The sequence below is a fragment of the Scyliorhinus torazame genome, chromosome 7 (genome assembly GCF_047496885.1).
Source record: "Scyliorhinus torazame isolate Kashiwa2021f chromosome 7, sScyTor2.1, whole genome shotgun sequence".
NCBI lineage: Eukaryota > Metazoa > Chordata > Chondrichthyes > Carcharhiniformes > Scyliorhinidae > Scyliorhinus > Scyliorhinus torazame.
Window position 1 is genome coordinate 71,766,348 of NC_092713.1, and position 27,904 is coordinate 71,794,251.

A 27,904-nucleotide genomic window follows, 5' to 3' on the forward strand; every position below is an offset into this window, starting at 1 on the left:
CCCAAAGATGCGGAGCATTCCGCACCTTTGTGGCGGCGCGATGCCCGTCTGATTGGCGCCGTTTTGGGCGCCAGTCGGCAGACATCGCGCCGTTTCCGGAGAATTTCGCCCAAGGTTTTTTTATGTTCCCTGTCAGGAGAGTGTAAGACCACTTGTGACTCATGAAGGGGAGCTAGCAGGCTATCTGACTTTGTGGAACATCACAGCCAGTTCCCGTTCAGCTTTTGTCCTTCAGTTAAAGCCCATAAAGCCATCAGAAGCTGTAACTCAGGCTTGACCATGGTCAATCATAATAGAATCATAGAATTTACAATGCAGAAGGAGGCCATTCAGCCCATTGTGTCTGCACCGGCCCTTGGAAAGAGCACCCCACTTAAGGCCACACCTCCACCCGACTCCCGTAACTCAGCAACTTCACAGACACTAAGGGGCAATTTAGCACGGCCAATCCACCTAACCTGCACAACTTTGGATTGTGGGAGGATACTGGAACACCCGGAGAAAACCCTCGCAGACACGGGGAGGAAGTGCAAATCCACACAGACATCTGAGGTTGGAATTGAACCTGAGCCCCTGGAGCTGTTGCAGCAGCAGTGCGAACCACTGTGCCACCCTTAACAGTCCTCCTACTGCCTCAAGGATGAAACCAACCAGCGCCACACAAGGATTGGTATTTTATTCCTTCTATGCTTTCTGATATGTTGACTCGAGAACAATTCGATTTAACATGGAGACATTGCTGATCTGTGTAGATCAATGACTTTAATTCCAGGTAATTGGGGTATGAGGGTGGGATGATGCATTTCTTGTGTTTATTATTTACTATCAGGCCTTTTGCACATCTATGCAATGCCTTTTTCGTTACTAATTTCATGCATGAGAAATGCTGCTTTCATTTTGAAAAAGGTCACACCTCTCCCGGGGTCTCTGTGAACCTGGCAATTACTTCACAGAGCCCAGCTTCCTCCTCATTGGCTACTGGCCGTCCCGCCGTCAGGTAACATTGTTCACTCAATGGTTTGTATTAATTTGGCTGCTGGGCAGCAATTTTATTGTCGGGGCAAACGGCGAGTTTCTGTCGTTGTCGGACGTAGAACGTGAAGCTTAAACCGTTAACCGGCTCCGAATAACGACTGGGAGGAACAACACAACGAAACAACCGAATAACATTTAGTGACATGAAGGTAGCCATACTGCTGCTGGCAGCTTTAGCCGCCCAGTCGCTGGCAGAGCCCCAGATCTACCTGAAGGAAGAGTTCGCGGATGGCGGTGAGCGGCAGAGTTTGGGCTTCAAGGGAGAGATGGGAGGCACAGGTTGGCGGGGCGGGGCAAACAGTTTGATAAACTGAAGGGCTGCAGATTTACTCAAAGATCGATGTTGGACTGAGAAATGAACTTTACCGCTAAATTTTAAATCACGTGTACGGAGCGTGGATCTGAATATTTTCCTGTGCACCATGATTCCTCCGATCATACTCTCTTTGACATCCTATTTATTGCAATATAGGAAATAGATATTTAGCTTCGAAGGTGAAATATCTAACCTTTAACTAATACCTGAATTTAAAATGAAATTTAAGAGTTACGACACAGGTCATTACAATCGAAAAGGATGGATAGGGTCCAATAGTCAATTAGTCTGCTGTTTGCGGCAGTAGTGCATTAGATTAGGCTGTGAACAATTATTTTTCGAACAGACTTCACCCTTGGGTCAGTCAGTTGAATTGGCCTTGCTTCTAGTCTAGTTTTCTCCTCCAGGGAGACGGCAACATCAGAGAAGGAAATGTGTTGAGGCTCCTTCTTTAAACTTTTTAAGAAAAAGATAGATGCCTTTCTAAAGAATAAAGGGATTCGGGGATATGGTGTACCAGCCGGAGAGTGGAGCTGAGTCCACAAAGATCAGCCATGATCTCATTAAATGGCAGAGCAGGCTCGAGGGGCCAGATGGCCTACTCCTGTTCCTAGTTCTTATGTTCTTATGTGTTCTGATACTTAGCTTTAACTTGTTGCAGCTATTATCCAGTTTCAGAGCTTTCTCAATCATGCAATGATACATGTACAGTTTTTAAAGAAGCATTGTGATGCATTTCCATTTTTTTCTTTTAAGATGCTTGGGAAAGCAGATGGATAGAATCAAAACACAGGTCTGACTATGGTAAATTTAGACTCCATGCTGGAAGTTTTTATGGTGATTCTGAGAAGGACAAAGGTAATTATCACAAATAAATGAAGCAACAATAACCATGCATTATTAACTCATCGTACTAATCGGTCCACTTCCATTCTGCTCCCTCCCCATGATGACACTGTGTATAGAACAATCCTTTGGTTTCTACCCATATTGACTGTCTGGATCTTTCCTACCTGCATTAATATTGCCTCTTTTTCTCCTTTCTTATACATTTACTTCCCTAAAAATATTCAAAACAGCTTTATATTTGTTCACATTTAATGCTGTTGTTTTTCCCATGATACTTTGATCAAGCTTCCTTCCCCCATAACTGGTTGAATTAATTTTTGCTCTTGTGCTTTCTTTCTTTATTTATTCATTCTACATATTATACATTTTTTGTTTGTATATTAGTCTCATCTAATTCTAGTTTTTCCACTTGCTCTTTCTAATTGCTTTTATTTACCCTGCCCCCCCCCCCTTTCCTTCCTAGTTTGAATGACTCTTCACTCCCCTATTAATTATTTTTGCCAATTCGTGAGCTGCCTTCCTATTAAAATGTAGTATATCCTTGCAGAATAGGTGAATCTTCCCTAAATTGGTGTCAGTGTAACAGAAAATGGAAACCTTTATCCTGGTATCACTCCTTTAACCGCATGTTGAGTTGTTTAATCTTCCACCCTTCCCTCTTCTAGCACATGGCAAGGGAAGTATATCAGAGTATTCTGTTCCAAAACCCACTTCCTAGGTCTATGTTGCAAAATGTCATGTCTCTCCTGTATCCTTGGATCCACATGGACCACATTGGCTGTTCCCTTGCTCCTTCCGTAATCTTTTCCAGTTCTTCTGAAATGTTCCTTGCCCTAATACTGGGGAGGCAACAAGATCTGAAATGTGCAATTTTCAATGGGTAACACCTATCATAAACATTGCTACACAAAACAAAATTACAGACAATAACAAATGCCCTACGTTCTGTGCCTCCAGCCTTCATTTCAAGGTTGTGAGCAGTTACATGATCTGTTTTCTTTTGACCTTCTCCCCACATCACCTGCCACCCCGTCCCCCAACAACTTTTCATGTGCGACCACAGACAGTCAAGGTTATGCAACAAAATTCACCCAACTGTGGTAGCTGTCTTGGAATGGCTATTTTAGTTAGAAGTCCTCACAATAAATTTTATTGTGCTTGCCAAAGGATACAAAAATATGAACTTTATTTCTCCTCCCAGGAATCCAGACAAGTCAGGATGCCAAGTTCTATGCTAGATCAATTAAATTTGAACAATTCAACAATGAAGGACAAACATTAGTCATACAATTCACTGTAAAACATGAGCAAAATATTGACTGCGGTGGTGGATACATTAAGCTCTTTCCTTCTAATCTGGACCAAGAAGATATGTCTGGAAAGTCTCCTTATTATATCATGTTTGGTAAGTAGCGACTACAAATCAACTCATTCCGAGTCTTCAAAATGGTTCAAATTAATATGTCACTGGACCAACCTTAAGCTCCTCCAACACATGTGCAGCTATGAAAATAAATTAGGCACCCATCAGCAGAACATTCCCTTTTAGGGAAGGTGAATGAGAAGGAAGAAGTATAAAGAGTCCTTTTTAAGGGCAGGTTGGGAAAAATATAGGGAGATGTTTTTTCATGAACTTAGAACAAAATAAACTAATCTATGTCTGAGCCAATTGAGTTTACAGGAGTTTGGTGGTAATTATTTATGGTTATTTTTATAGCACTGGGGCTTATAATAAACTTCTCCATGACTTGGGACTGTGGCAGCATTATCAGAAATGTCTGCTTGCATCCATACAAAATTCCCTCCCAATTTCCCAACTGAATTGTTCCTGAAATTTTCTTCCAATCACTAGTCTATGCCAGAATGTGAAATCACTGTTTCTCTAAAAGATTATAATTCACTTAAGAACTTAATGTCATTCCATTCCTCAGGTCCCGATATTTGCGGACCAGAAACAAAAAAGGTTCATGTGATCTTCAGCTACAAAGGAGAAAATCATTTGATTAAAAAAGATATTAGATGCAAGGTAATTATTTTTTTAAACAAAGTTGAGCTTAAGTCTTACTAACAGGTAGGCATGGAAAATAATCAAGAAATAGAAGTAAAAAAACATGGCTTGTTGCACCTACTCCGCCATCTAATACGATGATTACTGATCTTGTGCTTGCACTCTACTTTCCTGCCTGCTCCCCATATCCTTGATCCCCTGGGAGACCAGAAATCTGTCTATCTCAGTCTTATGGGAATGAGCCCCTTCAATCCTCTGGGGAAGATGTTGCCAATCGCACCAGAGTCACGAATAATGTTGCTCTTTTAATGATAATGCTCTTTAGAGTCGCCAGATATCAAATGATACCACCACAAGGCTTTACCGGGTATCGATCAAAGGACCACACAACCAGTTAGTCAGTTCAAGTTCAAAGATGGTTTATTTACACACAAGGATTACTTCGACATGCAACACAAAACACTACAAGTTAAACTACACTAACAACTACAATAACCTATACTTAACTTCAGGGCAACCGGCTCTATGCAGATGGACAAGGCCTTTGTCCGGATCTTGCGTGGCTGGATGGAAGAAGTGGCTCTGTTTCTGCTGGGCTCATCCATCTGGTAGCAATCGTTGGTCTTGAACTTGTCTGTCTGGCTGTTATGCTGCACTTGGCCGGATCTGAGAGAGCGAACACATGGCTGTGTCTCTTATCCCTCTGGGATTTTGCGCTCTTTGGGGCGGTCCTTAACTTGGACCCAATAATTCGACAGGCTTCGATCACTGCCTTTGATTTTGGCCAATAAAGGGGCAGGTGCCTTGATGGCTGGGCGTGTCTTTAGCGGTCATTGACCTTGGCTGTTTGGGCTCCCTGAGAAAAGGGGAGTAGCGCCAATTAGTCTGTATCTATCGGTTTCTTGAGTGCGGTCCTATTGTTCTGGGGAAATGGCCCATTAGAATGCAAACGAGTGGGGGTTTCGATCGCGTCTAGCTATCTGGGTTCCAAATACACACACAAGCTTTGAGTCTGAATGAGTCCTGGGTTGGCCATAATTACCATGGTCCTTTGCAGGTGGCCATCTGAGATGGCTACATAAGGAATTCGTTAATTTGAAACCTTTCGAGTGAAGTAATTTATCCTCATCTCAGTCCTAAATATCCTGTGATCGTGCCCCATGTTTTAGATTCTCTGACCAGTATTTACCCTACCGAGTCCCTTTGGTATTTTGTATGTTTCAATGAGATAGCCTCTCATTCTTCGAAACTCCAGAGAATTTGGACCCAATTTACTCAACCTGTCAGCATAAGACAAGATCCCCATCCCAGGAACCAATTTAGTGAACCTTCACTGTTCCACCTCCATGCAAATATATCCTTCCTTAAATACAGAGACAAAGACTGGACATACTATTCCCATGTGATCTCACTGAAGTCCTGTACAATTGTAGCAAGACTTCTTTATTCCTGTGCTTCAATCCCCTTGCCATAAAGGCCAACATGTCCTTTGCTTTTTTAAATGCTTGATGCAGCTGCATGTTGACTTTCTGCACTCCTTGTATGAGCATGCCCAGTAAGGGAAAGTTGTGGCATAGTGATAATGTCACTGGACTAGTAATTCAGAGGCCCAGGTCAATAATCTGGGGGTGTGGGTTCAAATCCCACCGTGGCAGCTGGTGGAATTTACATTCAATTAATGAATCTGCTTAGCAAGCCACTTAGTTGTATCAAATTACCCCAAAGTAACTCCCATCCTAATAACACTGTGGCTGTGTCTACATACATGGATTGAAGCAGTCCACCACCTTCTCAAAGGCAATTAGGGATGGATGATAAATTCTGGCCTAGCAAGTGACTTCCCACATCTTATAAAATCTCTCTGAGCAGCAACAAGCTTCTCACTTTCTTTTTTAATAACCATTTTATCACAAGCTTCTGACTATAAAAAAAAAAATCTGCTTTTCTATTCTTATAATCAAAGTGAATAATTTCACACTTCAGCACATTTGCCATCTTGTTGCCCATTCATCTGGTCTGTCAATATCTCTTTTGTGGCCTCGCTGTGTCCTCCCCACAGCTTACCAGTCCACCTAGCTTTGTATTGTCAGCAAACTTCAATGAAGAGTCAGAGTAATGTATTTAAGTTATTAATATAGCTTGTCAATATGAGGCCCCAGTGCTGATCCTTCTGACACTCCACTAGTCATAGCCTAACAACTTATAAATGCCCATTATTGTCCTCTCTTTGCCTCCTATTCATTAAACAATTATCTATTTAGACTAATTTTTACCCCTAACTCCATGAGTCCTTATCTTACCTATTTACCTTTTGTGTGGCACTTTATTGAATGCCTTTTGGAAATCCAGGTATACTAGGTTCCCCTTTATCTGCCGTACCGTTAATCATGCATTCGGGGTAAAATCCACCTTTCAAAGTAATGTAAAGCAAATGATAGTGAATTGTTGGCTAGTTTTACACATGTCCTATTTGTGTTTTCGATTGAATTTCAGTGGGAAATTAAATTGAGTGGAGGGTAACTGGAAGATTGATTCACTGCTACCATGGCAAATGTTACTCTCATTATTTCTTGCACAATTAAGCCTTATATTAGTGTGCTATTAATCAATTTAGGGTGTTTTGTTTAGCTGTTGACTTGAAATTATACACTGCGATTGTTTCACATTGTAGGATTAAGGTATGCCAAGTTTAAGATTAATTTATAAATGGTGGTTTTAAATAGCACTCCTCAAAATTGAGGTTTAAAGTCAGAATATTTGTTTGTGGACACAATTCTTTGTTCACTGCCACAATAATTTGTTGATGGGAGTACTTTGGCACTGTAATATCTTGAATGATAAAGTGCCATGGAATATATCCACAAGAACAATTTGTCCAGGCTGTTGGAGGATGGTTACTTGTCTCTAGATACAAAATAATTACATTCCTGATCTTTCATTTTGAGCATAAGTCAATAAAGGAACACAATTATATGTACAGAAAAGTTTAACTTGCCTTTTTAAAGACATCCCAGATACCTGTGTACATTACAGTGGTTATGTTTGTATCTTCACACTATTGCAGGGCAGCATGGTGGCACAGTGGTTAGCACTGCCGACTTGTGCGTCGTCGATCCCAGCCCCGGCCCACTGTCCGTGTGAAGTTTGCACGTTCTCCCCCGTGTCTGCATGGGTCTCACCCCCACAACCCAAAATGATCTGCGAGGTAGGTGAATTGGCCACGGTAAATTGACCCTTAATTGGAAAAAAAGAATTGCGTATTCTAAAGTTTTTAAAAAATCTTCGCACTATTGCTTTGGAGAATAACATGAAGCAGTGGAAGGTTTTGTAGGCGGTTTAACAGGCTGTGACATATGAATTATTTTCATGGCCATAACCATCTTTATACTAGTAAATGGGGTGGTTAGTCCTATACAGTAAGGGAGGGTGTTATGGGCTTCTATGACCTAAACAATGAGCAGGACCATCCACATCCACCAGATGCAAGTATACAGCTGGATGTCAGCACCAAATTCAGAGCTGAAGTTCCAGTTTCCACTCACCAAGATTGTCCTATCAGTGTTCAAACCACCTCCCTTTTGACCTGGGAGACAGGAAATTCTACCACAAAGCCAAAGGAGTTTGCTTTGCAAAAAGTGGTAATATTAGTAAATGAAAGGAAACTATCTCCAATTACTTAGCAATTGAGGGGTAAAATTGGATAATTGAAGAAGTAACTTCTCTTTATGAATTGAAATAACATTTTGCTCATAGGACGATGAGTACACACATCTCTACACCCTAATAGTTCATTCTGATAACAAGTATGAAGTGAAGATTGATAACAAAAAAGTTGAATCTGGGACTCTGGAGGATGACTGGGATCTACTGCCTCCTAAAACAATTAAGGACCCAAATGCTAAGAAGCCTGAAGACTGGGATGATTGGGAGAAAATTAATGAACCTAATCATGCGCAGCCAGAAGTAAGTGAGCATCACAGTCTGAAGAATTTAAGTAATATAAAACAACTTTTATAGCATTTTTTTTAAAAATGCATACATTTAATAGGATTCTAGTGAGTAAACTAAGTTTGAATGGTGTAACTGATAATTGTGTTAAAGTTTCTCTATGCACAGTGCTTAGAAATTATGAATGGTTATGAATGGGCTATGTGAACAAGATTGGGACATGACAAACCACTCAAGGCTCCTCGGCTTCCTGTTGTCACTGAAGTAATATGATTTTTTGGTCCTTTCAAAGGATCTCTTGAAAACTTCTCAGCCCTACAGGCAGTCTTAGATGATACATTTGACAATGCCTTGATTTTAAAACTCTCGCTCTTGCTTTAAAACCCCTCCCAAGTCCCATCCCCATCTTTGTAACCCCTCCAACTCTACAGATTTTACAAGCCCCCTGGGCTTGTAGGCAATGAGCAGGAGGTGCAAAATTAGGAGGCTTGGTGGGGGTACTGTACCTGTTGCCTACTTGCCGCCACTGATACTTTAACAGCAAAAGGCATTGGGTGGTGCACCTACCCTTCGGCCAATTGAAATCTTTAAGTGACCATTCATGGCAACTTTAGGGTTTCCCCTTGTCATATTTTCCAGTGCTTGGGGGTGACTGCACATCATGATGAGAACTTTTATTGCAGCTCCCGGTCAGGTGCCATGTGACCAACAGAGGTCTCCCCCTATAGTAGTTACCCCCCCCCCTTGCTTAGTTGGGACCTGTCAGACCTGCCATGGCAGAACACCCCACTTGCCTTCTAATATGACATTAGTGTTGGAGACTGTTTGTTGTACCAGCATTGCTGAGATAGTAGAGCTAATCTGGGAGCCAGGTTTATTTTTGAGCAAATCAAATAACTGTTGCTTCATGGCGTCAAGGGACCTGGGTTTGATTCCCGGCTTGGGTCACTCTGTGTGGAGTCTGCACGTTCTCCCCCTGTCTGCGTGGGTTTCCTCTGGGTGCTCTGGTTTCCTCCCACAAGTCCCGAAAGACGTGCTTGTTAAGTAAATTGGACATTCTGAATTCTCCCTCAGTGTACCCGAACAGGCGCTGGAATATGGCGACTAGGGGATTTTCACAGTAACTCCATTGCAGTGTTAATGTAAGCCTACTTGTGACATTAATAAAGATTATTATTATTAATTAAAATATATCAAATAACCTGAAGGACAAATTAAAGGGGCAGCCCCTTAAAGCGATACTGCCTAAACCAAAATGGAAATCACAAATGAAACTTAAAATATTAAACCAAAACATGATTAAAAGGGCCAATAAGACACCTCAGTCCCCACTGTGCCCCTCTGGGCACGGAAGACCTTGACCGCACTGGTGGATTCCGAATGCTCCCTCTCTTGGGACAACCAGCCACTAATGTAGCCATGGTAGAGGGGCAGACAGTCTGGCCAGAAGACCCACTCAGATGCAAGTTTGGCCAGGTCCAGGAGCAGGTTCATGAGGAGGTCTATCTATTGGCTCCGGGTGCCCATAAATCGGTAACATGGGGCTGAAGTGCAAACAAAACTGTCACAAAATGTTCTGTCAAAAAATGAAAAGGGGGTGTAGTCTAAAATGACCTATGGAAGCATAGTCCATGGACACCACAATAGTCTGTGAGGCAGGACTTACATTGAAGTCTCGCTTAAGCCATGGCCCGACAACCGTAAAACCAGCTCAGGGCTTCTCAGCCACACTTGAGGTGGTCTCACCCCAAGTTTGAAGTCAGGGGCTGGGGCCACTGCCTCTGTGTAAAGTGGTTTTTAATCGGACTGTGGAAATCTGCGGAATTTCTTTTACATCTAAAAACCTTGGATTCTGGAGGCACTTTCAGAAAGTAAAGATACATTTTCTTCCTTCTTTCCAATTTTCCTCTTTGCTGCCCCAAAACACAAAATGAGGACTGGGACAAGCCAAATACCATTCCAGATCCTAATGCCAAGAAACCAGATGACTGGGATGATGTGATCTATGGTGAATGGGATCCTCCTATGATTCAAAATCCAGAATACAAGGTGAAAATTGAAGCTGTTATGATTTTGTTTTTCAGGGTATACATTTATTCCATGTTAGTTAACTTCTCCTTGAGCTAGCTTTCATGGTGAGAGGCGAAGTAACAATCCTTTTCCTTTAGCCAAAGCTAGGTGAATCTTCCAGCTTAATTTAAACCCCCACAAACCTGATATCTTCAATCTCCTCTTGCGCTCTGTATCTCTCTCCTGGGTGTTCTCTCTCACTCTTGGATTCTTGCAGACTGACCCTGTGAGATTCAGGGATTTTTTTTAGAAAAACCTGCAGTGACTTCCGACAAACTCCTCCTCTCTCGAAGCCCATCTCCAAGACAACATGAAACACTTGGGCCTTGCATCCAGGCAGAAATGCTAATTGCTGATCTTGTGGACCCCAACTTCATTCTATATTGGGGCAGCACGGTAGCATTGTGGATAGCACAATTGCTTCACAGCTCCAGGGTCGCAGGTTCGATTCCGGCTTGGGTCACTGTCTGTGCGGAGTCTGCACATCCTCCCCGTGTGTGCGTGGGTTTCCTCCGGGTGCTCCGGTTTCCTCCCACAGTCCAAAGATGTGCAGGTTAGGTGGATTGGTCGTGATAAATTGCCCTTAGTGTCCAAAATTGCCCATAGTGTTGGGTGGGGTTACTGGGTTATGGGGATAGGGTGGAGGTGTTGACCTTGGGTAGGGTGCTCTTTCCAAGAGCCGGTGCAGACTCGATGGACCGAATGGCCTCCTTCTGCACTGTAAATTCTATGAAATCTATATTCAAATTAAATAGACAGTTTAAGGCATCACCACTTACAAAACCAGCCAACCCTAACACTTAAATGTGACAGATACTTGCTAGCAGCACATTTGATCTGTTAATTGTTTGCAGGTGTGAATATCGTGCACCTTCTTCCTGGTAAAACACTTGCCAACCCCCCCCCCCCCCCCCCCCCCCCCCCCCGGGGAATCAGCCTGGTGGTAAGCCTTCGCTGCACACTCTCCATGGCAAGAACATCCTTCCTCAGATAAGGACACTAAATCTGCACATAATACTCTAGGTGTGGCTTCACCAATGCCCCATAAAATTGCAGTAAAACATCTCTATCCCTATACTTAAATCCCCTTGCTATGAAGGCCAACATGCCATTGCCTGCTGGACCTACAGACTTACTTGCAGCGGCATGCATAATGACACCAAGGTCTCGCTGATTATCCACCTCTCTCAATTGATACCCATTCAAATAATCATAGAATTTACAGTGCCCATCGAGTCTGCACCGGCCCTTTGAAAGAGCACTCCACTTAAGCCCACATCTCCAACCTATCCCAGTAACCCCACCTAACCTTTTTGGACGCTAAGGGCAATTTAGCATGGCCAACCCACCTAACCTGCACATCTTTGGACTGGGAGGAAACTGGAGCACCCGGAGGAAACTCACGCAGACACGGGGAGAATATGCAAACTCCCCACAGGCAGTGACCCGGGACAGGATCCTCAGCACCATAGGCAGCAGTGCTAACCACTGTGCCACCATGCCGCTCCTCCCTTTCTACTCTAGTGCCAAATAGGAATAAACAACTTTTGGAGTTCATCTGTTTGTTCAACGAATGCCTGCCATTGCCTATCTGCTGTCCTTCCTTTCAGTAATGTTTCCCAGTCCGTCATCGCCAACTCATGCCTTCTACCATCACAGTTATCTTTACTGAGGTTCAGGACTCTGGTCTCAGAATCAAATACCTCACTATTCACTTTGATAAAGAATTATACCATATTATGGTCCCTGATCCCCAAGGGTCCTCTCACAACTAGATAGCAAACTAATCCTTTTTTATTGCACAACACCCAGTCCAAGATGGCCTGTTCCCTTGCCAGTTCCTCAACATACTGGTCCAGAAAACCATCCTGTATACACTTCAGAAATTCCTCCCCAATGTACTGTGACTAATTTGAGCCACCCAATCTGTCTGCAGAATAAAGTTAGCCATAATCACAGATGTTCCTTTATCACATGCATCTCTGATTTCCTGTCTAATGCTATTCCCAACATTACCACTGCAGTTTAGTGGTCTGTATACCCCCCCCTAGAATGTGTTTGCCCCTTGGATGTTTCTTAACTCGACCCAGACAGATTCCACATTGTGTGTGCTAATATCTTTCCTCAATATAGTATCAATATCTTCATTATTCAACAATGTAACTCCTCCACCTTTTCCTTCCTAAAAACTGAATAGCCCTCAATGTTTAGTTCCCGTCCTTGGTCACCTTGGATCCATGTGTCCGTAATCCCAACTATATGATATCCCTTTACATCTATCTATGCAACTAATTCATCCATTTTAGTTTGAATGCTCTGTGCATTCATTTAAAGTGCCCAATTTTTTTTTTAACCAATTAAGAGGCATTTTGGTGTGACCAAACCACCTAATTTTCACAACTTTGGGTTTGTGGGGGTGAGACCCATGCAGACATGGGGAGTGGTGCAAACTCCACACAAACAGGTGACCCAGGGCTGGAATCGAACCCAATCCTTGGAGCTGTGAGGCAGCAGTGCTAACCACTGCACCACCGTGCCACCCCAGGTACAAAACCTTAAGGCTAGTCCTTTTAAAGGTCCTTGTCCCATCCCTACTATTGCTTTTACAGTGTCATCATCTATCTGATACAGGCCTTGCCTATCTCTTTATTCTCCTTTCTATCTTTTTCTCTTGTTCTTGATTCCCCCTGCTCTGAATCCTTACATAGGTTCCCATCCCCTTGTCATATTAGTTTAAACCCTTCCCAATCGCTCTAGCAAGTAACCCCCCCCCCCCCCCCCCCCCAAGGATATCAATCCCGGTCCTGTCTAGGTGTAACCGGTCCCAATGCCCCAGGAATCTGAAACCCTCCCCCTAACACCATCTCTTCAGCCATGTATTCATCTGATACATCTTACTATTTCTACTCTGACTAGCATGTGCATGATATTCTAGCCTTGAATTGGTGGGATTACTTGATAATTGTTAATCAGTTGAATTAATAGATTTTAAACAATATATTGCCCCGCATAACATTTTTCCTTCTCAAGGGCTCTGTAAGGTTGTGCTACTTGGTTTTTCTTTCTCGTTTTCCCTTTTGGATAAATATTCAGTTTATCTGTAAACAGTAGAATTTATTTAATTTTTAACTGTGCCTGTTGCAATTGTCTTAATGGTAAAATGAACTTCAAATTAATTTTAAAAAGATCTTGTGCTCAGGATGAATGGCAATCTCATCAGATTAACAACCCTAGCTTCAAAGGAAATTGGGTCCATCCAGAAATTGATAATCCAGAATATACACCAGAGATCAACATGTATCGATATGATAACATTGGTGTTCTTGGCCTTGATCTGTGGCAGGTATGTCTATTAAGAATCAATGCAGTGATATTTTACTGAAGTGAGTCAAACAGATTAGACATTGTAAATTTTCAAACTTTTTGTCTGTCCTAGGTGAAATCTGGGACAATCTTTGACAATTTCCTTATTACAAACGATGTAAAATATGCTGAGGAATATGGAAATCAAACTTGGGGAATAACTGAGGTAGTTGTTTTACTTATTTCTCAAACTCTTTGCCACTGCCTGAAAGTCTTTTAAAAACACCAGCAACTTGCATTTACGGTGCCTTTAATGTTGTGAAACATCTCAAGGCTCCTCTCAGAAATGTAGTTGGAGATGTGCAAAGGTCAGAATTGGAGGAGCATAGAATCCTGTATAGAAGATTGTGTGGTTGAAGGAAGTTTTCTTTTTAAAGTCCTTTATCAGAGTTACAAAGCCAGAGCTCAGTGTGGACAGGGGCAAATGCCTAATCCAGCTCCTTGCCGGCTCCAAAAACCAATTCAAATTGAATCCAATTCATGGTCCCCACAAGAGAGACATGCCAGATCCAGGTATTACACCTGACTCCACGCTCATCTTAGCCAAAAGGCCGAGAAGCGATGGGGTTGAAGGAAGTTGTGTAATTATATCCCATTATTATATGGGGAATGTAGTGTTCGGTCAGAGAAGGGTTTTGGGGCCCCCTTTTTTAAAAAAACATAAAAACGGCTCTCTGATCTAAAGTTGCTGCAGCCCACTAGTGTTACATCGTGGGACCTGCCCTTTAACTTTTTCAACTATTTCCGAAACAGTACAGCAGAGAAAGCCGTCATTGGGGTCAGTGGCGTTAACTGTTTTCCTGCCCACTGCACTGCTCTGCCAAAAAATGGAAAAATTCCTCCCCATGGTTCTGACTCCATGCCATATTACTTCAATAACACAATCTGCACTGATTATTGATCCTTGAAAATGAATGAAAATCACTCATTGTCACAAGTAGGCTTCAAATGAAGTTACTGTGAAAAGCTCCTCGTCACCACATTCCGGCGCCTGTTCGGGGAGGCTGGCCTGCCTTGGTCTGCTTTCAAAGCCAGCGATTTAGCCCTCTGCTAAACCAGCCTCTTGCTGAGAATGTGCTGAAAATATATTAACACCTCTTGAGTTAAAACCTTTAATTCAATTAGTTTTGATGATAAACTGATTAACTTTTCAGTTGAACAGTAATTCAACTGCAGCATCTTCTGTTGCAATAAAGCTTGACTGCATTGTTTTAGCTATTGTTTTTAAATATAAGACTCTAAGAAATAGGAGTAGGTTGTTCGGCCCCTTGAGCCTGCTCTGCCATTCCATATATTGGGATGTAATATGTTGCCAACAAGATAAATTTGAATTTATTGTACACTGCCCATATACAAAAGGAATGTTTTGAAAGCAAATTTGTATTCCTCGGAAAGCTATTTTTGCATAACAGGCCAATCAGGCCGAATCACTTAAACTCCAATTGACCATTAGTCTTTGGCTGGGCAGACTCATGCATTTAAGGCCCAGGCCCCAACCTCCCCTGTTTATATTTCCATTAATCAAGCAGAAGCAGAGGTTCTAAATGACAGATTGTAAGGCACACAGTGTCCCTTCATTGACACCAGTCAATTGACAATTTATATTTCTAATTGATTGACAGTAGGTAAATTGGTGTTTGTGATTGAGTGCCATGCTTAAACATTAGAGCATCTTTATAAGAAGCATATAGGGTGACTCCACAGTCTGAATTATTTGGCCTTCAAACACACAACTCTTGCCCTTGATTCATAAGATTTATAAACAACTGATGTGTATGTGCTGGCAAAACATACATCTGGGACAGTGAAGCTCCATTATGATTGTAACTAACATTTGTTTTCAAACTACTTAGTGCAAATGGTTTCACAAAGTAACACATTTAGCTGTTTCATAATAGGCTGGTGAGAGGAAAATGAAAGAAAAACAGGAGAAAGAAAAGGAACAAAAGGAGGAAAGAACTGAAAAGGAAGAGGAAGTAGAAAAAGTGGACAAACATGAAGACGGGGGAATGGATACACATAAATATGAATTGTAAATCTCTCAAAAATGTTGAATGTTCACCTAGACAGTTTGTCTGCATTTAGAATGCCCATCCAACATCCTATTCCAAAAGGATATCTCTAACAATTGCACTGTTGTACCTTCATAAACAAATGTGTCTTAAAGGTGGCAGGGTAGCATTATGTTTTCTATATATATTGTACTATAATATTGATGGGAATGGTAGAATTTGCAGCAAATGCAAGACTATAAGGTTCAACTTCATTGATTTAAAAAATTCTTTTTGTTAAATTTAGAGTACCCAATTCATTTTTTCCAATTAAGGGATAATTTAGTGTGGCCAATCCACCTCCCCTGCACATCTTTTTGGGTTGTGGGGGCGAAACCCACGCAAACACGGGGAGAATGTGCAAACTCCACACGGCAGTGACCCAGAGCCGGGATCGAACCTGGGACCTCGGCACCGTGAGGCAGCAAGTGCTAGGCACTGCGCCACCGTGCTGCCCTTTTGTTGTACGGTATTAAATATCACAATTTTGATTTCAGATGTCATTTAGTATTAACTTGTGGTTATTGGACAGATAGAGTCAGAAGCTCATTGGTAGTTTCGTTGTGGTCAGTCTGTCTATGCAATATCTGTTCAAAGTGCCAACTTTGCTATTGCATTCATTGACACATTTGTTGCACAATATGAAACTGACGATAATAGTCTTCTAGATTTGTCTGTACAAAGTTTGTACTCTGTAAATGTGCTGAAATTGGTCTAGGTGAAATAGAAAAATCAGCGAGGGCTACAGGGGCTCTTTAACACTATCAAACTCCTACTAGAAAGGGTATGTTTTTTGATGAGACCTAATTGGGTTTTGCTGCCAAGGATTATAAATATAGGATACATGCTCTAAGAAATATCTTTAAAAAGTCCTCAAGATGGAGTCAATGGTTAGACTTTATACGTTGAAAGGAAAGGCCTAATGCTAATTAAATCACACTGACTCAGACAAATAAAACCTCCGCTACTAAGTCAAGCCGCCAAAGCCACAGACCTGGAGAAGTCTTGATAAGATGGCCTGCTCTATCATACTTGTGCGTGGTCACCCCTTATTAGGAGGTACCTGAAGAGCTCAAATAATTGAGCAACCAGGCATATCTTGGAGCAAGAGGACCCAGTGCTGACCTTGGAGAAAGCTATGCCGAGAGATCTAGCAATCTCAGTGGCAAGAACTTTACAGCTGCAATGATGTCAAGTTGTCAAAGCAGCTAATGACATTATGCAATTTCCATGATCAGAATACCAGGAAATTAAAAGCACAACTTTAAAAATATCGAAGAGCAAAATAAAAGACTCTTAAAGTTGAAAAGTCTAGTTTGAAAAAATCCAGAAATTATTCATAATGGAGAAATGTAATATCATTCCATTAATTTCCAGGGTCAGATTGGTTGTTCAACATCAGTTATTACTCGGTTGCCATTAAAAACCCAATTATACTTCATTGAACATGCTTCAACTTTTTATGGGATGTCAGAAAGTGATATTAGAGTAGAATAGGAGAAGAGCTCAAAAGTTTTCAAATTAATCAATTGATTTTTCAGATTGCCCGTGAGTGGGGTGGTGAGGTGTAGTGGTGATGTCTATAGTGTCCCCATGCGGACTTCGCGTGGCGGCCATGGTGTGAGTGGTCGTACATTGGGCAACTCTCACTTGTGGCTGTGTTTTTGGGCCTTTTCTCCAATTAACGGGCGGATGTTTTGTTGGAAAACGGTGTAGGAGTGGTGGAGGAAGAGTTTAATCCACCAGTGGATGGATTTGTGGACCAGAGGTCGTTTTGGGCGACAGGAGTTGTCGGAGTAAGAAACCTTGTGACACCGGGAAAGATGCTGGAGGGCATGGAGTCAGCCCTACCTTTTCAATGGTCTATGGAGCAACTGGTGGACTTCTTGAATGAGAAGTGCACCGAGCAGAGAAAGGAATCTCTGGAGCTCCGGTGGAGCTGACGCTGGAGACCCAAAGCCAGGCAATCCACAAGGTGGAGGAGACAGTAGTGGAGCGTGAGGAGCTGCTTGCTTCATTGGCGGCCAAGATGGGGGTGTCGAGAGATACCCAGAAGCGGCTTCAGGAGAAGGTGGAAGAGCTTGAGAAACGCTCCTGGAGACAGAACCTGAGGATTGTGGAGTTGTCAGAGGGCATAGAGGGAGCAGACACAGGCTCGTACGGAGCCAAAATGCTGGAGATGTTGCTGGGGGAGAGGGTCTTGGAACACCCCTGGAGATTGTTTGGGTACATAGGGCGCTGATGAGGATGCCGCAGGGTAATGAGCCGCCGAAGGGCGATGGTGCGGCTACACTGGTTCCTTTATAAAGAACGGATCTTGACATGGGCCAGGCAGACGCTGCGATGTACCTGGGAGGGCAACGAACTTCAGGTGTACCAGGACCTGGGTGCGGAGCTGGCCAAGAGGAGAGCAGACTTTAACAGAGTAAAGGCTGCCCTCTTTAAGAAGGGGGTGAAGTTCGGGATGCTGTATCCAGCCTCCTCTGGGTGACCTACAATAGTTGGGAATATTATTTTGGGATACCGGAGGAAGTAATGCGGTTTGCGAGAGATAATGGACCGGCAGAAGAGGGAGGACATTGAACTTTGGAGGAGGTGTTTGGGGAGGTCGGTTCTCCCTGGCCAGGGAGGTTGTTTTTTTTTCCCCAGGGGTGGGGGGTTGTTTCTTTTTTACCAACAAATGAAGATGGCACACGATCGCCGATTCAGCCGTCACTCAGGAAGTCAACCGGATTACGGCACAAGCCTGACAGACTGAGCTTGTAATAAAATGTGTGCAGCATATGTTTAAAGCCATCATGCATTCCAGGTTAACAGTCACGTTTGTAAATATTAAAGCCTCCAAAGGAAGGGGGATGTAGTGATATGCATGCACACCTAAATGTATATAGTTGCATATCTGTATGACATCTAGCCGGCAGGTGGCGTCAGACATCCATCACGTGACTGGATTGACCCAGTCGGACGTACAACAGGATAGTCGCACTTCGAGTAGCTCCAGGAGAATTTAAGTAACTTTGTCTGTATAATAATCTGTTAGTTATCTTTCCACGTGTTTCCCAATAAATCATTGTTCCAATTACACAACCAGATGTTCTGTGTATGTTATTACAATGGTGGGATTACAGAACACAACAGTGCATTCACACACATAGAATTTACAGTGCAGAAGGAGGCCATTCAGCCCATCGAGTCTGCACCGGCCCTTGGAAAGAGCACCTCACCTAAGCCCACACCTCCACCCTAGCCCAGTAACCCCACTTAACCTTTCTGAACACCAAGGGTAATTTAGCGTGGCCAATCCACTTAACCTGCACATCTTTGGACTGTGGGAGCAAACTGGAGCACCCGGAGGAAACCCACGCAGACTCCGCACAGACAGTGACCCAAGCCGGGAATCAAACCTGGGACCCTAGCGCTGTGAAGCAACTGTGCTAACCACTGTGCTACCGTGCCGCAAATTCCTGCGATTGCATTTGGCCCACAATATGTGATAGCCAGTATAACAGCTAAAAATGAAGCCAGAACTGCTAACCATGTTGAGTTTAAATTTAACAACCTTGACAAAAAAATGAGAAAAACCAGCAGACAGTAAGATTCTTGGGTCACTGGCTGTGCAGAGTCTGCACATTATCCCTCTACATGGGTTTCCTCCGGGCGCTATGGTTTCCTCCCACAAGTGCTGAAAGACGCGCTTGTTAGGTGAATTAGACATTCTGAATTCTCCCTCTGTATCCAAACAGGTGCCAGAGTGTGGCGACTAGGGGATTTTCACAGTAACTTCATTGCAGTGTTAATGTAAGTCTACTTGTGTGACAATAATAAAGATTATTATTTATTATTACCAAAACGTGTTCCTGTGTTCGGATCATTTTCGTTATCAATAATTAATGTATAATAAAACAGAGTCAAAAAGTATCAAACTCAGCAAGCCAGCAAAAGAAAGGCTCAGACTAGAACATAGAACATACAGTGCAGAAGGAGGCCATTTGGCCCATCGAGTCTGCACCGACCCACATTAAGCCCTCACTTCCACCCTATCCCTGTAACCCAAAAACCCCTCCTAACCTTTTTGGACACAAAGGGCAATTTAGCATTGGCCAATCCACCTAACCTGTACGTCTTTGGACTGTGGGAGGAAACCGGAGCACCCGGAGGAAACCCATGCTGACAGGGGGAGAACGTGCAGACTCCGCACAGACTGACCCAGCGGGGAATCGAGCCTGGGACCCTGGCACTGTGAAGCCACAGTGCTATCCACTTGTGCTACCGTGCTGCCCTCTACTTTTGCTACCCTCCACTTGTGCTACCGTGCGGCCCTGCATCTTGTAAGTTTCAATAAGGTCCCCTCTCATCCTTCTAAACTCCAACGAGTACCGCCCAGAGTCCTCAGCGGTTTCTCAGATGACCAGCTCTTCATTACAGGGATTATTCTTGTGAACCTCCTCTGTACCCTTTCCAAGGCCAGCACATCCTTCCTTAGATTAGGGCCCAAAATTGCTCACAATACTCCAAATGGGGTCTGACCAGAGCCTTATACAGCCTCAGAAGTACATTCCTGGTCTTGTATTCTAGCACTCTTGCTAACATTGCATTTGCCTTCTGAACTGCCGACTAAACCTGCCCATTAACCTTAAGAGAATTGTGAACAAGGACTCCCAAGTCCCTTTGTGCTACTGCTTTCCGAAGCATTTCCCCATTTAGAAAATAGTCGATGCCTAAATTCCTCCTTCCAAAGTGCATAACCTCACACTTTTCCACATTGTATTTCATTTGCCACTTCATTGCCCACTCTCCTAGCCTGTCCAAATCCTTCTGCAGCCCCCTTGCTTACTCTTGGGGTTTTTAAAAGTTATTTCCTTTTGTTAGACTTAATTAAACTAAGTGAAATATGCAGAAAACAAAATGTTTCTGCTTGCAAACAATAAGTAACTCAATGGGGGCGGCACGGTGGTGCAGTGTTTAGCACTGCTTCCTCAGCACCAAGGACCCCAGTTCGATTTCCCCCCCCCCCACCCCGCACAAATAAGGGTGTCATTGAGCCCCCACACCCCACCTTGTAAGGAGGGCAAGGCATCCACAGACCCAATCCCCAGCATGGGTATGAGGCCACCTGGGCACTATCAGCTTGGCACCTTGGTAGTGCCCCAGCATCCTGGCAGTGCCCCAGCATCCTGGCAGTGCCAGGGTGCCCAGGTGACATTTCCAAGGTGCCAAGTTGGCAGTGACATATTGCCTGTATGTCATTGAGGGGAGGGGGGAGGGGTGGCAGGGGACCAACCAGCTGAGAGCCTGACCACCCAGGGCCCCCGATTTCCATTAGTGGGGAGAGTGACTGCTCCTGAAATGCAACTAGGGCATGGTCAAAACACACAGCAGTCTGCTGGCATTTGGAAGAGCAAAGACAGGCCAACACCTGACTGGTAAATCATGGCAAGAGCATGGCCTTTGGAACTGGGCTGACAGATCATTTGTCTCCTTTACCATTAGGTCACACTACCTGAAGTTATTTTTTTTAAAAAGTCTTTTTAGTCAGCAAATTGCCCCCCCCCCCCCCCACCCCATTCACTGAATAGTCAACGATAACCAACTCCCAAAAATGCATAATGAACAAACCCAAACAATTGTAGAACCCATCACGTCTCCCTCAGCGCAAACTTCACCACCTCCAGGGTCAAAAACTCCAGCAGGACCCCCGCCACTCCGAGGCACAGGGTGAAGAAGCTGACCTCCACCCCAACAAGACCTGCCTGCGAGCAATCAGTGAGGCAAAGGTTAAAACATCTGCCCCTGCACCCGACTGCAGCTCCGGATGGTCCGACACCCCGTATATGGCTTCTAGGGGACCGGGCTCCATGTCCACATGTAAGACCCCCAAGATGATGCCGAACACTGTCCTCCAAAACCTTTCCAGCTTTGTGCAGGACCAAAACATGTACATGATTCACGGGGCCCCTCCCAGATCGCTCACAGATATCCGCCTTGATTTTGAAAGATACAAAAGGCTGGTAAATCTCGCAAGACACCTCTCGTGAGATTTACCGGCCTACCTTCAGCTGTATCAGCCCCAGCATCGCACATTTACACTCTGCAACACCTTACATCACAGATCCTCCTCCATCCTCCAGCCCTACCCCCAACTCTTCCTCCCTTTTTGCCTTAACCCCCTCCCAAGATATCCCTTCCTCGTCCACAATCCTCCCGTAAATCGCCAAGACGACCCCCCTCTCCAACGCCACTGACAGCACCGCCTCCAACAATGAGGCAGGCGCTATCACCCCACATCCATTCTCCACCCCAGCCTCTGGGCTGCCCCCTTCTCAAAAACCACATCTATCCAATGTGGAGCGTGATCCAAAATCACAATTGCTGAATACTCCGACCTCTTAACCCCAGCCAACAGCGCCTTTCCCACCACAAAAACGTCAATCCTCGAATATACCTTGTGCACTGGGGAGAAAAGGCAAGCATGGCTGGGCCTGCCCACCTTCGGCTCCAACACCATGTACCAGTTCTCCCCCCCCCCCCCCCTATCAGCTCATGGGTATTTAAATCCAGGATGGCACTCAGCACGCTCTTCATAAATCATGCATCGTCCAAGCTGGGGCCATATATGCTTGCCAGTGCCACCGACCTCCCCTCTAATGCACCCGTCACTACCACATATATACCACCCTGATAAGCCACCATCTTCTCCATCTGGAACTTCAACCTCTTGCCCACCAATATTGCTCCTGAACCCTACTATTGAACCCTGAATGAAACACCTGACTCACCCATCCCTTCTTAAGTCTAACCTGATCCTTCACCCTCAAATGGGTCTCCTGCAGCATCACCACATCAGCCTTTAAATTCAAGTGCCTGAAAACTCTCGATCTCTTCACCAACCTGTCATGTGAGAGTACCTTTAAGAAATGGGTGTTTATCAAATAGCTGTAGTGGGTGTACCTTTCTGAAATGGGTGTTTATCAAATGGTCGTAGTGGGTTTACCTTTAACAAATGGGTGTTTGTCAGATAGCTGCAGTAATGTCAGAGTGTGGGTGGAGCTGGGCTGTCTGTCTTTCACTTTCGCTTTGAGCTAGCAGCTACACAGTGTGTTTAGTTTTGTTTTGCAGATTGGGAGCTGCATCCAGCAAAACCAGGTGTAATTCTGATTTCTTTCTGCATGAAAGGAATGTCTTCAAATCACTTGCTAATTTAAAAGTGATAATTGCTCTCAGCAGAGAATTTAAACCTGATGTCTGTGTTGAAGAGGGTATTTGTCTTATGGATGTTGCAAGGAAAGATTAAGGGTTACTTATAGAATATTGTATCTGTGGGGATGATTGATGTTGATAGTTGTTAAGATGTTTACTGTGGGTATATAAAGTGTTAACTGGTTTCATAAATAAACATTGTTTTAATTTAAAAGTACTTTAGCTTTCTGTTGCCCCACACCTGTAAAGTAGGCCCATGTGCTCCCCATAACCACAATCTATTAAAAGTTGTGGGTCAGGTGAACTCCATGATACACTTTGGGGTTCTCTAAACCCTGGCCGATAACAAACCCCCCAACCCCCTCACGTTCCACATCATCATTCTGACCAGGGGTCTCTCACCACCGCATCCCCCCTGCCCCTCCGTCCAGGCCCACCCCAACCATTTGGTACAGTCAACGCTCCCCCTCCCCCCCCCCCCCCACTCCCAGAAACCCCCATCCACCTCCTGTGACAGTTACCGAAGTTGCTGGGGATATGGTGTGAGGTGTTCTCGGTGTTGTTGAACATGGTGTAGACATGGCCCATGCCTCACTCCTACACCACTGTATCATGCCAGCCATCTTCCATTTTACCAGGAAATTGAAAATGGACAGTGTTTGCAGGGACACAACATACGAACAAGGAGCTGAAGTAGGCTATTCAGCCCATCAAACCTGCTCCATCATTTATTAAGATCATGGCATTTCCGAAAGTAACCTTAAATCTGCATGCCGCCTACCCCCTATCACTCCCATGTGTACCAAGAATCTATGCACCTCTGCCTTAAAAATATTCAAAGACTCTGCTTCCACCGGGAGAGTTAAAAAAACTCACAAGCCTCTGAGAGAAAATATTTTGCCTCATTGCGGGGCGGCACAGTGGTTAGCACTCCTCCCTCACAGTGTCCGACACCTGTGTTCGATTCCACCCTCAGGTGACTGTGTGTGGTGTTTGGACATTCTCCTCGTGTCTGCGTGGGTGTCCTCTGGGTGCTTTGGTTTCCTCCGCAGTTCAAAGGATGTGCAGGTTAGGTGGATTGACTATGCTAAATTGCCCCTAGGTGGGGTTACGGGGTTAGGTTGGGGGATCGGCCTAAGCAGGATGCTCTTCCAGAGAGTCAGTGCAGGCTCGATGGGCTTGGACTGTAGGGATTCTATGATCTCCATTTTAATTGGGCGACCCCTTATTTTTAAACAATAATTCAGAGTTCTAAATTCTTCCACAAGAGGAAACATCCTCTCCACATCCATCCATCAAGACCACATTCACAATGTACAAGCCTCCATGGGAAATAAACATATGGTTCAAAAATAGGGTTTGCTCATTTAAGACAGAGATGAAAAGATTTTTTTTCTCTGCGTGTCATGAGTCTTCACTACTCTTCCTCAAAAAAGGCAGTGGAAGCAGAGTTATAGTCATAGAGTCATAGAGGTTTACAGCATTCCAGACACTCACCACGCTCTGTGAAAAAATTGCCCCAGCACAGTGGGGCTTGTAATGCAGAACAATGCCAGCAGCGTGGGTTCAGTTCCCGTACCGGCCTCCCCGAACAGGTGCCGGAATGTGGCGACTAGGGCTTTTCACAGTAACTTAATTGAAGCCTACTTGTGACAATAAGCGATTATTATTATTTTGTATCACAAAGACTTGCACCATTCACCCTTTTAAATACCCACAATTGAAAGCTGCAGTCTTATAACAACCATTAGTAAGAGTAAACGATTTTGTGGCATCAGAAGGCCTTTGAATATTTTTAAGGTACAGCTATGTAGATTCTTTAAAAAAAATAAATTTAGAGTACCCAATTCATTTTTTTCCAATTGAGGTGCAATTTTAGCGTGGTCAATCCACCTACCCTGCACATCTTTGGATTGTGGGGGGTGAGACCCATGCTGACACGGAGTGAATGTGCAAACTCCACATGGACAGTGACCCAGGGCCATGATCAAACCCAGGTCCTTGGCTCCATGAGGCAGCAGTGCTAACCACGGTGCCACCGTGGCACCCAGCTTTGTAGATTCTTGATTCACAAGGGATGAAAGGTTATCATGATCGGCAGGAATGTGAAGTGGAGGATACAATCAGATTAGCTATTTAATTGAATGGCGGAGCAGGCTTGAGGGGTTGAGTGGCCTACGTCTGCCTAATTTGCATGTTTCCATGCAGAAAAACACCTTTGTCCATCAAGCAGTGATCTGCACATAACATCCTTGAGGTGCAATGGGAAAAGAAGATGATTGACCCTGTTAGGTAGTTCCCTGAGCATTTGACAAAATGCCTCAGAATCACTGAATCCCTACAGTGCAGAAGGAGGCCATTCAGCCCATCTAGTCTGCACTGACCCTTTGAATGAGCACTGTACACAGGGTGGCACAGTGGTTATCACCGCTGCCTCACATCACCAGGGACCTAGGTTCAATCCCAACCTCGGGTGACTCTCTGTGTGGAGTTTGCACATTCTCTGTGTCTGCATGGGTTTCCTCTGGGTGCTCTGGTTTCTTCCCACAGTCCAAAGATGTGCAGGTTAGGTGGATTGGCCATGCTAAATTGCCGCTTAGTTTCCAAAAGGTTAGGTGGGGTTACTGGGTTACGGGGATAGGGTGGAGGCTTAGGGTGCTCTTTCCAAGAGCCAGTGCAGACCTGATGGGCCGACTGGCCTCCTTCTGCACTGTAAATTCTATGATTCTATGATTTCCATCTCCAAGTTGCTGTAATCAGCATCTTCATCTATGTACTCCCATACGTCATCGGTATCGTCGACTGCTTGGGAATAAACTATTGGAGCCGTTTCAAGGACTTGTGACGGGTCACCACATAACTCAGAGGCCAGTTTTTCAAAGATTGGGACGGCTTCTTGCATCTCTGGTTCAATCAAAGCTGATCTTCGGTTGTTATCAGCAGCTTCAATTTCTACATGCGCCAGCACCATACACAGGCAGCACGGTAGCACAGTGGTTAGCACAGTTGCTTCATACTCCAGAGTCCCAGGTTCGATTCCCAGCTTGGGTCACTGTCTGTGTGGAGTCTGCATGTTCTCCCAGTGTCTGCGTGGGTTTCCTCCGGGTGCTCCGGTTTCCTCCCACAGTCCAAATATGTGCAGGTTAGGTGGATTGGCCATGCTAAATTGCCCTTAGTGTCTAAAAAGGTTAGGTGGGGTTGGTTACTGGGTTACAGGGATAGGGTGGAGGCGTGAGCTTAGGTAGGGTGCTCTTTCCAAGGGCCAGTGCAGACTCGATGAATTGGCCTCCTTCTTCACTGTAAATTCTATGATCTCCAAACTCCCATGCTCCACAGAGTCCAGCTGGTCTGGGTGTCCCTCGTGACCACCTCGTCATTGCCTGCAGAGCACCGGAGCCGTGCCGCTGGAGCCTCATCTGTGCTGCTGGAGAAGAGATGTACAAGCAGCTCATAGTATTCGACATCCGTCTCACCTTCCATGTCATCACTTTCTGCATCATCGTCGACAACTTCACGCAGATATTCATAGTAATCGACCTCATTCAGTATTATCGTCTGCCTTTTCACCTGAAAAATCTAACTTCGCATACAGAATTATTTGTTTACGAAATAGAGGGGAATGTTCAAAATCAGCCTTTTGTTTGACCGCCAAAGCTTGGCTTAAAATTCCACCCTGTGGAACTTCAGTGGGACTGAAGAAGTTGAAGAACGATTCATTGTCGCTGTTCTTGGAGTGCTCCGACCCCTGTACATTGGTTTAGTCTGAATTGCTCTTACTGTCACATTATTGCCCTCCCTCCAGTCGATTGTGCAGCCGTTCATTTGTGGTTCAGCAAAGAATGATTTCAGCGGCTGCGAGTCCAACTGATACACTTGAGTGATCACCTCATCCGTGAAATACTCCTTGGGCCCGAATGTAAACTCAAGTGTAGCTCCACGGCTTTCCATTCTCTATCTATTTAACACTCACATCTTGCAGATGCTTTAATACAGGTTCATCATGTTCTCGTATCATGCCATTGAGCCTGTGCCCGTTCTTCAAGACTGTTAACCAGAATTGTGGAATGTTCACCAGCAGTACCGTCCCTTGTCTGGTTTGTCGTCATCCACTAGGATCTCTTTGAAATCTTCATACACTGTGCACACTGTAATGTCTTGCAGTGATTCACTGTGCAGAGGTGACCAGCTATCTTCTAGGATACTTAGTCGTTCGACTAGATTCAGGGTTTTGCATGATTTTATCCCAAGTACTGAGTCCACATCCATGTCTACAATGTGAAAGAGTATTGTGTGCTTCATGCCTGCCACTGAGAGCACTAGTTCACAAACATCAAAGGTCTCCAGAGGTCTTGTTTTGAAGTCTATCATCAGTCCTGGCCGATCAGCAAGGTCCCGCTGCACGTTTAGCTTTTGCAAAGCATGTCAACTCACAAGGTTGGCTGTCGCTTTAAAGTCAAAGTCACAACGAATGAAAGCATCATTCAGCATTACCTTCGATTTGAGTACAGCCGTAAAGGTTTTCGGAGTGTTCTTGTTATCTTCATTCTTTGTTATGATTTTGTTTTCATCTTTGTTCTCAGAGTTTTCTGGTTTCTCGCTGCGATGAGATCGATGACAAACTTTTCTTCCGTGTTTATCTAATCTACTGCATGCATCGCTCGCTCATGCATGGTCCATGGTGGAACGCATAAAACATTGTTTTGCAAAGTGCCCAACAAAGCCGCACCTGGAATAAACGTTTCCAACGGCCGGACATTGCCTTGGGGCATGTCGAGTGCCACATTCTTGGCACAATATGGCGGCGGCTCCTGTCGGCTGCTTAAAATGGCTACCCGCACTGAGACCACATTTCTTCATGACGTGCATCACAGCACTAATAGCGCTGGCTTCTTCTTCCATGTTAGTGTCAACGTTTTTGAGCAGAGTGCGCCCATTTTTTGTGCAGCAATCTCGCTCGCCTGGCAAATCTTCACTGCTTTTTCCAGCAGCTCATTATCAAGTAAACCAACAACAATTTTGTCGCGGATTAAAAAGATTTCACGTCACTGAAGTTGAATGACTGGATCT

General features: G+C 44.3%; 1 protein-coding gene across 2 annotated transcripts; it reads left to right on the plus strand.

The window, feature by feature from the left end:
- Nucleotides 1-1,043: 1,043 nt before the first annotated feature.
- calr (calreticulin) lies at nucleotides 1,044-15,759 on the plus strand. 2 transcript variants are annotated; one of them, XM_072510902.1, is made up of 9 exons: nucleotides 1,044-1,269; nucleotides 2,108-2,209; nucleotides 3,402-3,605; nucleotides 4,132-4,226; nucleotides 7,962-8,171; nucleotides 10,092-10,205; nucleotides 13,426-13,569; nucleotides 13,663-13,755; nucleotides 15,488-15,759. In XM_072510902.1, the coding sequence occupies exons 1-9, from the start codon at nucleotides 1,179-1,181 to the stop codon at nucleotides 15,623-15,625; spliced, it is 1,191 nt and encodes a 396-aa protein (XP_072367003.1). In that variant the 5' UTR covers nucleotides 1,044-1,178; the 3' UTR covers nucleotides 15,626-15,759. The 2 variants fall into 2 exon arrangements, with proteins under 2 accessions (XP_072367003.1, XP_072367004.1); XM_072510903.1 differs by lacking the exon at nucleotides 10,092-10,205.
- The last annotated feature ends 12,145 nt before the right edge of the window (nucleotides 15,760-27,904 follow it).